Source organism: Hordeum vulgare, chromosome 7H (assembly GCF_904849725.1).
Source record: "Hordeum vulgare subsp. vulgare chromosome 7H, MorexV3_pseudomolecules_assembly, whole genome shotgun sequence".
Lineage (NCBI taxonomy): Eukaryota > Viridiplantae > Streptophyta > Magnoliopsida > Poales > Poaceae > Hordeum > Hordeum vulgare.
Window position 1 is genome coordinate 4,717,230 of NC_058524.1, and position 14,952 is coordinate 4,732,181.

A 14,952-nucleotide genomic window follows, 5' to 3' on the forward strand; every position below is an offset into this window, starting at 1 on the left:
GCTTTGTGAAAGTCCTATCAGACGTTTTGATCTATCCCTATAGATCTTAATGCCTAGAATGTAAGCAGCTTCTCCTAGGTCCTTCATAGAGAAACTTTTATTCAAGTAACCTTTTATGCTCTCCAAAAACTCTACGTTGTTTCCAATCAGTAATATGTCATCCACATATAGTATTAGAAACGCCACAGAGCTCCCACTCACTTTCTTGTAAATACAAGATTCTCCAACCACTTGTATAAACCCAAATGCTTTGATCACCTCATCAAAGCGTTTGTTCCAACTCCGAGATGCTTGCACCAGTCCATAAATGGATCGCTGGAGCTTGCACACCTTGTCAGCATTCTTAGGATCGACAAAACCTTCGGGTTGTATCATATACAACTCTTCCTTAAGGAAACCGTTAAGGAACGCCGTTTTGACATCCATCTGCCAAATTTCGTAATCGAAAAATGCAGCTATTGCTAACATGATTCTGACGGACTTAAGCATCGCTACGGGTGAGAATGTCTCATCGTAGTCAACTCCTTGAACTTGTGAAAAACCCTTTGCCACAAGTCGAGCTTTATAAACGGTCACATTGCCGTCAGCGTCCGTCTTCCTCTTAAAGATCCATTTGTTCTGAATAGCCTTGCGGCCCTCAGGTAGTACCTCCAAAGTCCACACTTTGTTCTCATACATGGATCCTATCTCGGACTTCATGGCTTCTAGCCATTTGTTGGAATCTGGGCCCACCATTGCTTCTTCATAATTTGCAGGTTCATTGTTGTCTAACAACATGATTGATAAGACGGGATTACAGTACCACTCTGGAGCAGCACGTGGTCTCGTCGACCTGCGTGGTTCGACAGAAACTTGAACTGGAGTTTCATGATCATCATCATTAACTTCCTCCTCAACCAGAGGGATGAGAGGTTCGACAACCTCGTCAAGTTCTATCTTCCTCCCACTCAATTCTCTCGAGAGAAACTCCTTCTCGAGAAAAGCTCCGTTTTTAGCAACAAACACTTTGCCCTCGGACTTGAGATAGAAGGTGTACCCAACTATCTCTTTTGGGTAACCTATGAAGACGCATTTTTCCGCTTTGGGTTCCAGCTTTTCAGGCTGAAGCTTTTTGACATAAGCATCACATCCCCAAACTTTAAGAAACGACAACTTTGGCCTTTTGCCATACCATAGTTCGTATGGTGTCGTCTCAACGGATTTTGATGGTGCCCTATTTAAAGTGAATGCAGCTGTTTCTAATGCATAACCCCAAAATGATAACGGCAAATCAGTAAGAGACATCATAGATCGCACCATCTCTAATAAAGTACGATTACGACGTTCGGACACACCATTACGCTATGGTGTTGCAGGCGGTGTTAACTGAGAAACAATTCCACATTGTCTTAAGTGATCACCAAACTCGAAACTCAGATATTCACCCCCACGATCAGACCGTAGGAACTTGATCTTCTTGTTACGATGATTTTCCACTTCACTCTGAAATTGCTTGAACTTTTCAAATGTTTCAGACTTGTGCTTCATCAAGTAGACATAACCATATCTACTCAAATCGTCAGTGAAGGTGAGAAAATAACGATATCCGCCGCGTGCCTCCACGCTCATCGGACCACACACATCGGTATGTATGATTTCCAACAAGTCACTTGCGCGCTCCATTGTTCCGGAGAACGGAGTCTTAGTCATCTTGCCCATGAGGCATGGTTCGCACGTGTCAAGTGAATCAAAGTCAAGTGACTCCAAAAGTCCATCAGCATGGAGTTTCTTCATGCGCTTTACACCAATATGACCTAAGCGGCAGTGCCACAAAAATATGGCGCTATCATTGTTTACTCTAACTCTTTTGGTCTCAATGTTTTGTATATGTGTATCGCTATCAAGATTCAATATGAACAATCCTCTCACATTCGGTGCATGACCATAAAAGATGTTACTCATAGAAATAGAACAACCATTATTCTCTGACTTAAAAGAGTAACCGTCTCGCAATAAACAAGATCCAGATATAATGTTCATGCTCAACGCAGGCACTAAATAACAATGATTTAAGTTCATCACTAATCCGGACGGTAGCTGAAGTGACACTGTGCCGACGGCGATTGCATCAACCTTGGAACCATTTCCTACGCGCATCGTCACTTCATCTTTAGCCACCCTTCGTCTATTTCGCAGTTCCTGTTTCGAGTTGCAAATATGAGCAACAGAACCGGTATCGAATACCCAGGCACTACTACGAGAGCCGGTTAAGTACACATCAATAACATGTATATCAAATATACCTGATTTTTCTTAGGCTGCCTTCTTATCTACCAGATACTTGGGGCAATTACGCTTCGAGTGACCCATACCCTTGCAATAGCAACACTCCGTTTCAGGCTTAGGTCCAGCTTTGGGTATCTTCGGCGGATTGGCAACAGGCTTGCCACTCTTCTTCGTATTACCCTTCTTGCCTTTGCCGTTTCTCTTGAAACTAGTGGTCTTATTCACCATCAACACTTGATGCTCTTTGCGAAGTTCAGACTCTGCGACTTTCACCATCGCAAACAACTCGCCGGGAGACTTGTTCATCCCTTGCATGTTGTAGTTCAACACAAAGCCTTTATAGCTTGGTGGCAGTGATTGAAGGATTCTGTCAGTGATAGCCTCTTGCGGGAGTTCAATCCCCAGCTCAGCTAGACGGTTTGAGTACCCAGACATTTTGAGCACATGTTCACTGACAGATGAGTTTTCCTCCATCTTGCAAGCATAGAATTTATCGGAGGTCTCATACCTCTCGATCCGGGCGTTCTTCTGAAAGATAAACTTCAACTCCTGGAACATCTCAAATGCTCCATGACGCTCAAAGCGACGTTGAAGTCCCGGTTCTAAGCCATACAAGACTGCACATTGAACTATTGAGTAGTCCTCCTTACGTGCTAACCAAGCGTTCTTAACATCCTGATCAGCCGTAGCGGGTGGTTCATCTCCTAGCGCAGCATTAAGGTCATAGTCCTTCTTCCCAGCTTGTACGATTAGCTTAAGATTACGAGCCCAGTCTACAAAGTTGCTTCCATCATCTTTCAACTTAGCTTTCTCTAGGAACGTATTAAAATTCAGGATGACTGTCGCGTGAGCCATGATCTACAACACAAATATATTCAAAGTGGACTTAGACTATGTTCAAGATAATTAGAGTTCAACTTAATCAAATTATTTGCTAAACTCCCACTCAAAAAATACATCTCTCTAGTCATTTGAGTGGTTCATGATCCACCTACACTATCTCAAGTCCGATCATCACGTGAGTTGAGTATAGTTTCAGTGGTAAGCATCCCTATGCTAATCACATCATCTATATGATTCATGATCGACCTTTCGGTCTCATGTGTTCCGAGGCCATGTCTGCACATGCTAGGCTCGTCAAGCTTAACCCGAGTGTTCCGCGTGCGCAACTGTTTTGCACCCGTTGTATGTGAACGTTGAGTCTATCACACCCGATCATCACGTGGTGTCTCGAAACGACGAACTGTAGCAACGGTGCACAGTCGGGGAGAACACAATTTCGTCTTGAAATTTTAGTGAGAGATCACCTCATAATGCTACCGTCGTTCTAAGCAAAATAAGGTGCATAAAAGGATTAACATCACATGCAATTCATAAGTGACATGATATGGCCATCATCACGTGCTTCTTGATCTCCATCACCAAAGCACCGGCACGATCTTCTTGTCACCGGCGCCACACCATGATCATCCATCAACGTGTTGCCATCGGGGTTGTCGTGCTACTCATGCTATTACTACTAAAGCTACATCCTAGCAAAAATAGTAAACGCATCTGCAAGCACAAACGTTAGTATAAAGACAACCCTATGGCTCCTGCCGGTTGCCGTACCATCGACGTGCAAGTCGATATTATCTATTACAACATGATCATCTCATACATCCAATATATCACATCACATCGTTGGCCATATCACATCACAAGCATACCCTGCAAAAACAAGTTAGACGTCCTCTAATTTTGTTGTTGCATGTTTTACGTGGTGACCATGGGTATCTAGTAGGATCGCATCTTACTTACGCAAACACCACAACGGAGATATATGAGTTGCTATTTAACCTCATCCAAGGACCTCCTCGGTCAAATCCGATTCAACTAAAGTTGGAGAAACCGACACTTGCCAGTCATCTTTGAGCAACGGAGTTACTCGTAACGATGAAACCAGTCTCTCGTAAGCGTACGAGTAATGTCGGTCCAAGCCGCTTCAATCCAACAATACCGCGGAATCAAGAAAAGACTAAGGAGGGCAGCAAAACGCACATCACCGCCCACAAAACCTTTTGTGTTCTACTCGAGAAGACATCTACGCATGAACCTAGCTCATGATGCCATTGTTGGGGAACGTCGCATGGAAAACAAAAATTTTCCTACGCGCACGAAGACCTATCATGGTGATGTCCATCTACGAGAGGGGCTGAGTGATCTACGTACCCTTGTAGATCGTACAGCAGAAGCGTTAGTGAACGCGGTTGATGTAGTGGAACGTCCTCACGACCCTCGATCCGCCCCGCGAACAATCCCGCGATCAGTCCCACGATCTAGTACCGAACGGACGGCACCTCCGCGTTCAGCACACGTACAGCTCGACGATGATCTCGGCCTTCTTGATCCAGCAAGAGAGACGGAGAGGTAGAAGAGTTCTCCGGCAGCGTGACGGCGCTCCGGAGGTTGGCGATGACCTTGTCTCAGCAGGGCTTCGCCCGAGCTCCGCAGAAACGCGATCTAGAAGAAAAACCGTGGAGGTATGTGGTCGGGCTGCCGTGGAAAAGTCGTCTCAAATCAGCCCTAAAACCTCCGTATATATAGGTGGGAGGGAGGGGACCTTGCCTTGGGGCTCAAGGAGCCCCAAGGGGGTCGGCCGAGTCCAAGGGGGGAGGACTCCCCCCCAAACCGAGTTGGACTTGGTTTGGTGGGAGGGAGTCCCCCTTCCTTCCCACCTCCTCCTCTTTTTCTTTTCTTTCTCTCTTGATTTTCTCTTCTTGGCGCATAGAGCCTCTTTGGGCTGTCCCACCAGCCCACTAAGGGCTGGTGTGCCACCCTCAAGGCCTATGGGCTTCCCCGGGGTGGGTTGCCCCCCCCCCCCGGTGAACTCCCGGAACCCATTCGTCATTCCCGGTACATTCCCGGTAACTCCGAAAACCTTCCGGTAATCAAATGAGGTCATCCTATATATCAATCTTCGTTTCCGGACCATTCCGGAAACCCTCGTGACGTTCGTGATCTCATCCGGGACTCCGAACAACATTCGGTAACCAACCATATAACTCAAATACGCATAAAACAACGTCGAACCTTAAGTGTGCAGACCCTGTGGGTTCGAGAACTATGTAGACATGACCCGAGAGACTTCTCGGTCAATATCCAATAGCGGGACCTGGATGCCCATATTGGATCCTACATATTCTACGAAGATCTTATCGTTTGAACCTCAGTGCCAAGGATTCATATAATCCCGTATGTCATTCCCTTCGTCCTTCGGTATGTTACTTGCCCGAGATTCGATCGTCAGTATCCGCATACCTATTTCAATCTCGTTTACCGGCAAGTCTCTTTACTCGTTCCGTAATACAAGATCCCGCAACTTACACTAAGTCACATTGCTTGCAAGGCTTGTGTGTGATGTTGTATTACCGAGTGGGCCCCGAGATACCTCTCCGTCACACGGAGTGACAAATCCCAGTCTTGATCCATACTAACTCAACTAACACCTTCGGAGATACCTGTAGAGCATCTTTATAGTCACCCAGTTACGTTGCGACGTTTGATACACACAAAGTATTCCTCCAGTGTCAGTGAGTTATATGATCTCATGGTCATAGGAATAAATACTTGACACGCAGAAAACAGTAGCAACAAAATGACACGATCAACATGCTACGTCTATTAGTTTGGCTCTAGTCCATCACGTGATTCTCCTAATGACGTGATCCAGTTATCAAGCAACAACACCTTTTTCATAATCAGAAGACACTGACTATCTTTGATCAACTGGCTAGCCAACTAGAGGCTTGCTAGGGACGGTGTTTTGTCTATGTATCCACACATGTAAATGAGTCTTCATTCAATACAATTATAGCATGGATAATAAACGATTAGGGCTGATTTGAGACGACTTTTCAAAGGCAGCCCGACCACATACCTCCACGGTTTTACCTCTAGATCGCGTTTCTGCGGAGCTCGGGCGGAGCCCTGCCGAGATCAGATCACCACCAACCTCCGGAGCGCCGTCACGCTGCCGGAGAACTCATCTACCTCTCCGTCTCTCTTGCTGGATCAAGAAGGCCGAGATCATCGTCGAGATGTACGTGTGTTGAACGCGGAGGGGCCATCCGTTCGGCACTAGATCGTGGGACGGATCGCGGGACGGTTCGTGGGACGGTTCGTGGGGCGGATCGAGGGACGTGAGGACGTTCCACTACATCAACCGCGTTCACTAACGCTTCTGTTGTGCGATCTACAAGGGTACGTAGATCGGAAATCCCCTCTCGTAGATGGAGATCACCATGATAGGTCTTCGTGCGCGTAGGAAAATTTTTGTTTCCCATGCGACGTTCCCCAACAGTGGCATCATGAGCTAGGTTCATGCGTAGATGTCTTCTCGAGTAGAACACAAAAGTTTTTGTGGGCGGTGATGTGCGTTTTGCGGCCCTCCTTAGTCTTTTCTCGATTCCGCGGTATTGTTGGATTGAAGCGGCTTGGACCGACATTACTCGTACGCTTACGAGAGACTGGTTTCATCGCTACGAGTAACCCCCTTGCTCAAACATGACTGGCAAGTGTCGGTTCTCCAACTTTAGTTGAATCGGATTTGACCGAGGAGGTCCTTGTATAAGGTTAAATAGCAATTCATATATCTCCGGTGTGGTGTTTGCGTAAGTAAGATGCGATCCTACTAGATACCCATGGTCACCACGTAAAACATGCAACAACAAAATTAGAGGACGTCTAACTTGTTTTTGCAGGGTATGCTTGTGATGTGATATGGCCAACGATGTGATGTGATATATTGGATGTATGAGATGATCATGTTGTAATAGATAATATCGACTTGCACGTCGATGGTACGGCAACCGGCAGGAGCCATAGGGTTGTCTTTAAACAAACGTTTGTGCTTGCAGATGCGTTTACTATTTTGCTAGGATGTAGCTTTAGTAGTAATAGCATGAGTAGCACGACAACCCCGATGGCGACACGTTGATGGAGATCATGGTGTGGCGCCGGTGACAAGAAGATCGTGCCGGAGCTTTGGTGATGGAGATCAAGGAGCACGTGATGATGGCCATATCATGTCACTTATGAATTGCATGTGATGTTAATCCTTTTATGCACCTTATTTTGCTTAGAACGACGGTAGCATTATGAGGTGATCTCTCACTAAAATTTCAAGACGAATTCTCCCCGACTGTGCACCGTTGCTACAGTTCGTCGTTTCGAGACACCACGTGATGATCGAGTGTGATAGACTCAACGTTCACATACAACGGGTGCAAAACAGTTGCACATGCGGAACACTCGGGTTAAGCTTGACGAGCCTAGCATGTGCAGACATAGCCTCGGAACACATGAGACCGAAAGGTCGATCATGAATCATATAGACGATATGATTAGCATAGGGATGCTTACCACTGAAATTATACTCAACTCACGTGATGATCGGACTTGAGCTAGTGTAAGTGGGTCATGAACCACTCAAATGACTAGAGAGATGTACTTTTTGAGTGGGAGTTTAGCAAGTAATTTGATTAAGTTGAACTCTAATTATCTTGAACATAGTCTAAGTCCACTTTGAATATATTTGTGTTGTAGATCATGGCTCACGCGACAGTCATCCTGAATTTTAATACGTTCCTAGAGAAAGCTAAGTTGAAAGATGATGGAAGCAACTTTGTAGACTGGGCTTGTAATCTTAAGCTAATCTTACAAGCTGGGAAGAAGGACTATGACCTTAATGCTGCGCTAGGAGATGAACCACCCGCTACGGCTGATCAGGATGTTAAGAACGCTTGGTTAGCACGTAAGGAGGACTACTCAATAGTTCAATGTGCAGTCTTGTATGGCTTAGAACCGGGACTTCAACGTCGCTTTGAGCGTCATGGAGCATATGAGATGTTCCAGGAGTTGAAGTTTATCTTTCAGAAGAACGCCCGGATCGAGAGGTATGAGACCTCCGATAAATTCTATGCTTGCAAGATGGAGGAGAATTCGTTTGTCAGTGAACATATGCTCAAAATGTCTGGGTACTCAAACCGTCTAGCTGAGCTGGGGATTGAACTCCCGCAAGAGGCTATCACTGACAGAATTCTTCAATCACTGCCGCCAAGCTATAAGGGCTTTGTGTTGAACTACAACATGCAAGGGATGAACAAGTCACCCCGCGAGTTGTTTGCGATGCTGAAAGTCGCAGAGTCTGAACTCCGTAAAGAGCATCAAGTGTTGATGGTGAATAAGACCACTAGTTTCAAGAGAAACGGCAAAGGCAAGAAGGGTAATTCAAAGAAGAGCGGCAAGCCTGTTTCCAATCCGACGAAGAAACCCAAAGCTGGACCTAAGCCTGAAACAGAGTGCTACTATTGCAAGGGTATGGGGTCACTCGAAGCGCAACTGCCCCAAGTATCTGGCTGATAAGAAGGCGGCCAAAGAAAAATCAGGTATACTTGATATACATGTTATTGATGTGTACTTAACCGGCTCTCGTAGTAGTGCCTGGGTATTCGATACCAGTTCTGTTGCTCATATTTGCAACTCGAAACAGGAACTGCGGAATAGGCGAAGGCTGGCGAAAGATGAAGTGACGATGCGTGTAGGAAATGGTTACAAGGTTGATGCAATCACCGTCGGCACAGTTTCACTTCAGTTACCATCGGGATTAGTTATGAACTTGAATAATTGTTATTTAGTGCCTGCGTTGAGCATGAACATTATATCTGGATCTTGTTTATTGCGAGACGGTTACTCTTTTAAGTCAGAGAATAATGGTTGTTCTATTTCTATTCGTAACATCTTTTATGGTCATGCACCCAATGTGAGAGGATTGTTCATACTGAATCTTGATAGTGATACACATATACATAACATTGAGACCAAAAGAGTTAGGGTTAACAATGATAGCGCCATGTTTTTGTGGCACTGCCGCTTAGGTCATATTGGTGTAAAGCGCATGAAGAAACTCCATACCGATGGACTTTTGGAGTCACTTGACTTTGATTCACTTGACACGTGCGAACCATGCCTCATGGGCAAGATGACGAAAACTCCGTTCTCCGGAACAATGGAGCGTGCGAGTGACTTGTTGGAAATCATACATACCGATGTGTGCGGTCCGATGAGCGTGGAGGCACGCGGCGGATATCGTTATTTTCGCACCTTCACTGACGATTTGAGTAGATATGGTTATGTCTACTTAATGAAGCACAAGTCTGAAACATTTGAAAAGTTCAAGCAATTTCAGAGTGAAGTTGAAAATCATCGTAACAAGAAGATCAAGTTTCTACGGTCTGATCGTGGGGGTGAATATCTGAGTTTCGATTTTGGTGCTCACTTAAGACAATGTGGAATTGTTTCACAGTTGACACCGCCTGGAACACCACAGCGTAATGGTGTGTCCGAACGTCGTAATCGTACTTTATTAGAGATGGTGCGATCTATGATGTCTCTTACCGATTTGCCGTTATCATTTTGGGGTTATGCATTAGACACAACTGCATTCACTTTGAATAGGGCACCATCAAAATCCGTTGAGACGACACCATACGAACTGTGGTATGGCAAAAGGCCAAAGTTGTCGTTTCTTAAAGTTTGGGGATGTGATGCTTATGTCAAAAAGCTTTAGCCTGAAAAGCTGGAACCCAAAGCGGAAAGGTGCATCTTCATAGGTTACCCAAAAGAGACAGTTGGGTACACCTTCTATCTTAAATCCGAGGGCAAAGTGTTTGTTGCTAAAAACGGAGCTTTTCTCGAGAAGGAGTTTCTCTCGAGAGAATTGAGTGGGAGGAAGATAGAACTTGATGAGGTTGTCAAACCTATCATCCCTCTGGATGGTGGCGCAAGGCAAGGGGAAACCCATGTCGTCGCGACGCCGGTTGAGGAGGAAGTTCATGATGATGATCATGAAACTCCGGTTCAAGTTCCTATCGAACCACGCAGGTCGACGAGACCACGTGCTGCTCCAGAGTGGTACGGTAATCCCGTTTTGTCAATCATGTAGTTAGACAACAATGAACCTGCAAATTATGAAGAAGCAATGGTGGGCCCAGATTCCAACAAATGGCTGGAGGCCATGAAGTCCGAGATAGGGTCCATGTATGAAAACAAAGTGTGGACTTTGGAAGTACTACCTGAGGGCCGCAAGGCTATTCAGAACAAATGGATCTTTAAGAAGAAGACGGACGCTGACGGCAATGTGACCGTTTATAAAGCTCGACTTGTGGCAAAAGGGTTTTTCACAAGTTCAAGGAGTTGACTACGATGAGACATTCTCACCTGTAGCGATGCTTAAGTCCGTCAGAATCATGTTAGCAATAGCTGCATTTTTCGATTATGAAATCTGGCAGATGGATGTCAAAACGGCGTTCCTTAAGCGTTTCCTTAAGGAAGAGCTGTATATGATGCAACCCGAAGGTTTTGTCGATCCTAAGAATGCTAACAAGGTGTGCAAGCTCCAGCGATCCATTTATGGACTGGTGCAAGCATCTCGGAGTTGGAACAAACGCTTTGATGAGGTGATCAAAGCATTTGGGTTTATACAAGTGGTTGGAGAATCTTGTATTTACAAGAAAGTGAGTGGGAGCACTGTGGCGTTTCTAATATTATATGTGGATGACATATTGTTGATTGGAAACAACGTAGAGTTTTTGGAGAGCATAAAGGATTACTTAAATAAAATTTTCTCTATGAAGGACCTAGGAGAAGCTGCTTACATTCTAGGCATTAAGATCTATAGGGATAGATCAAAACGCCTGATAGGACTTTCACAAAGCACATACCTTGATAAAGTTTTGAAGAGGTTCAAAATGGAACAGTCCAAGAAGGGGTTCTTGCCAGTTTTACAAGGTACGAGATTGAGTAAGACTCAGTGCCCAGCAACTGATGAAGATAGAGAGCATATGCGCTCCGTCCCCTATGCTTCAGCCATAGGTTCTATCATGTATGCAATGCTGTGCACTAGACCGGACGTTAGCCTGGCCATAAGTATGGCAGGTAGGTTCCAGAGTAATCCAGGAGTGGATCACTGGACAGCCGTCAAGAATATCCTGAAGTACCTGAAAAGGACTAAGGAGATGTTTCTCGTGTATGGAGGTGACGAAGAGCTCGCCGTAAAAGGTTACATCGATGCAAGCTTTGACACAGATCCGGACGACTCTAAGTCGCAAACCGGATACGTACTTATTCTTAATGGGGGTGCGGTAAGCTGGTGCAGTTCCAAGCAAAGCATCGTAGCAGATTCTACATGTGAAGCGGAGTACATGCTGCCTCGGAGGCGGCTAAGGAGGGTGTCTGGATGAAGCAGTTCATGACGGATCTTGGAGTGGTGCCAAGCGCACTGAATCCAATAACCTTGTTCTGTGACAACACGGGTGCCATTGCCTTAGCAAAGGAACCACGGTATCACAAGAAGACCAAACACATCAAACGACGCTTCAACCTCATCCGCGACTACGTCGAAGGGGAGGACGTAAATATATGCAAAGTGCACACGGATCTGAATGTAGCAGACCCGCTGACTAAACCTCTTCCACGGGCAAAGCATGATCAACACCAGAACTGTATGGGTGTTAGATTTATTACAATGTAATTCGCATGATGATGTGAGGGCTAGATTATTGACTCTAGTGCAAGTGGGAGACTGTTGGAATTATGCCCTAGAGGCAATAATAAATATAGTTATTATTATAATTCCTGTATCAAGATAATCGTTTATTATCCATGCTATAATTGTATTGAATGAAGACTTAAATACATGTGTGGACGCATAGACAAAACACTGTCCCTAGCAAGCCTCTAGTTGGCTAGCCAGTTGATCAAAGATAGTCAGGGTCTTCTGATTATATACAAGGTGTTGTTGCTTGATAACTGGATCACGTCATTAGAAGAATCACGTGATGGACTAGACACAAACTAATAGACGTAGCATGTTGATCGTGTCATTTTGTTGCTACTGTTTTCTGCGTCTCAAGTATTTGTTCCTATGACCATGAGATCATATAACTCACTGACACCGGAGGAATGCTTTGTGTGTATCAAACGTCCCAACGTAACTGGGTGACTATAAAGATGCTCTACAGGTATCTCCGAAGGTGTTCATTGAGTTAGTATGGATCGAGACTGGGATTTGTCACTCCGTGTGACGGAGAGGTATCTCGGGGCCCACTCGGTAATACAACATCACACACAAGCCTTGCAAGCAATGTGACTTAGTGTAAGTTGCGGGATCTTGTATTACGGAACGAGTAAAGAGACTTGCCGGTAAACGAGATTGAAATAGGTATGCCGATACCGACGATCGAATCTCGGGCAAGTAACATACCGAAGGACAAAGGGAATGGCATACGGGATTATATGAATCCTTGGCACTGAGGTTCAAACGATAAGATCTTCGTAGAATATGTAGGATCCAATATGGGCATCCAGGTCCCGCTATTGGATATTGACCGAGGAGTCACTCGGGTCATGTCTACATAGTTCTCGAACCCGCAGGGTCTGCACACTTAAGGTTCGACGTTGTTTTATGCATATTTGAGTTATATGGTTGGTTACCAAATGTTGTTCGGAGTCCCGGATGAGATCACGGACGTCACGAGGGCTTCCGGAATGGTCCGGAAACGAAGATTGATATATAGGAGGACCTCATTTAATTACCGGAAGGTTTTCGGAGTTACCGGGAATGTACCGGGAATGACGAATGGGTTCCGGGTGTTCACCGGGGGGGGGGCAACCCACCCCGGGGAAGCCCATAGGCCTTGGGGGTGGCGCACCAGCCCTTGGTGGGCTGGTGGGACAGCCCAAGAGGGCCCTATGCGCCAAGGATAGAAAATCAAAGAGAAAAGAAAAAAAGGAGGTGGGAAGGGAGAGAAGGACTCCACTTTCCAATCCTAGTTGGACTAGGATTGGAGGAGGACTCCTCCCCCCCTTGGTGCGCAGCCCTTGGGGCTCCTTGAGCCTTAAGGCAAGCCTCCCCTCCCTCCTCCTATATATATGGAGCAATTAGGGCTGATTTGAGACGACTTTTCAAAGGCAGCCCGACCACATACCTCCACGGTTTTACCTCTAGATCGCGTTTCTACGGAGCTCGGGCGGAGCCCTGCCGAGATCAGATCACTACCAACCTCCGGAGCGCCGTCACGCTGCCGGAGAACTCATCTACCTCTCTGTCTCTCTTGCTGGATCAAGAAGGCCGAGATCATCGTCGAGCTGTACGTATGCTGAACGCGGAGGTGCCGTCCGTTCGGCACTAGATCGTGGGACGGATCGCGGGACGGTTCGTGGGACGGTTCGTGGGACGGTTCGCGGGGCGGATTGAGGGACGTGAGGACGTTCCACTACATCAACCGCGTTCACTAACGCTTCTGTTGTGCGATCTACAAGGGTACGTAGATCGGAAATCCCCTCTCGTAGATGGACATCACCATGATATGTCTTCGTGCGCGTAGGAAATTTTTTGTTTCCCATGCGACGTTCCCCAACACCAACCACCATTATCCCCCCTTAACTTCTTGATGAGGTTGCGCTTCTTCCTACCATTCGCTGCACGGTGAAAAAACTGTGTGTTTTGATCCCCTTACGACAGCCAGTCCGCTCTACCGCGCTGGATCCAATACAATTCCTCCTGCTCGAGGAGTTTCTCGATCTATATATGTAGTTCCTGCTGCTTGACCGCTGCTTCATCAGATAGGGGTCCCGAAAGAACGGCATTCAGCTCCAGCTGCAAGCCCCGGAGTCTCCTTCTCCGTCCTTTCAGGACTTCCCTGTCCCACTGATGCAAATCGGCATGGACATCAGCGAAGATCGTAGCAAGGCCGGGGGGCACTTCCTTCCCCTCTCCTTCTCTCCCATGTGTGATGTAGTGGACGGAGGTTATCCTCTTTTTAGAGAAATAACAAAAGGATTCTAGCCGCTTGTATCTATATGGACGGTGGGAGGATATAAGAGATCACCTTTTTTCCAGGAACTGAGCCCAGAAACGGGCCATGGCACGATCGTACGGGTCGGCCGGCAGGAGAGGTGGTTCGTCGAAGGCCTCGTCGACGTACTCCATGACGAGGAGGGACTCGCAGATGGCCCGGTCACCATGGACGAGCACAGGCACCTTCTGGTGGATGGGGTTGTGCTTCAGCAGCAGCTCGCTCTTGCTTTGGAGATCTTCCACGACCGCATTGAACCGCAGGGCAGCCTCGACGCGGTGGACGAATGGGCTGCCCAACGTGCCGATGAGCTTAACCGGTTCAGCCATCTTTGCTTTGCTTTAGGTTCTGGCTTATCTTTCTTTGGTTTGCTTGAGAAGCCCATACTTATAGTTATAGGGGTCTAACGGCGAATTTTTCTTCATCTCACTAGTGGGGACGGAGCCTTTAGCCCCGACCCGTAAGGGGCTTTAGTCCCGGTTCACCAACCGGGACTAAAGGGGCGGGACTAAAGGCCTAACCTTTAGTCCCGGCCCTGTTCCAAGCCGGGACTAAAGTGCTCCACGTGGGCGCCTCGTAGCGCCCCAGGGGCAGGCCCTTTAGTCCCGGTTCGTTACACGGACCGGGACTATTGAGTTTCAGATTTTGCTTGTTTTTGGGTTTTCTTTTTTGAATGAACTTATTTTTGGGTTTTAGGGTTTTAGGGTTTAGGTGTTCGGAAGATTAACGTGATGCCTCGTTTGGTGTTCGGGAATTAGTTTTTATATAATTTAAATAAAACTAATTATGC

General features: G+C 46.4%; 1 protein-coding gene across 1 annotated transcript; it reads right to left on the bottom strand.

The window, feature by feature from the left end:
• Positions 1–14,191: 14,191 nt before the first annotated feature.
• LOC123407146 (probable glutathione S-transferase) lies at positions 14,192–14,491 on the bottom strand. The gene has a single exon (XM_045100217.1). It carries the CDS (start codon positions 14,489–14,491, stop codon positions 14,192–14,194), a length of 300 nt encoding a protein of 99 aa, XP_044956152.1.
• Positions 14,492–14,952: the final 461 nt, after the last annotated feature.

What these genes read in the sequence shown, in the direction of transcription:
- LOC123407146 (XM_045100217.1), bottom strand. Translation starts at nt 14,491, where the DNA reads ATGGCTGAACCGGTTAAGCTCATCGGCACGTTGGGCAGCCCATTCGTC.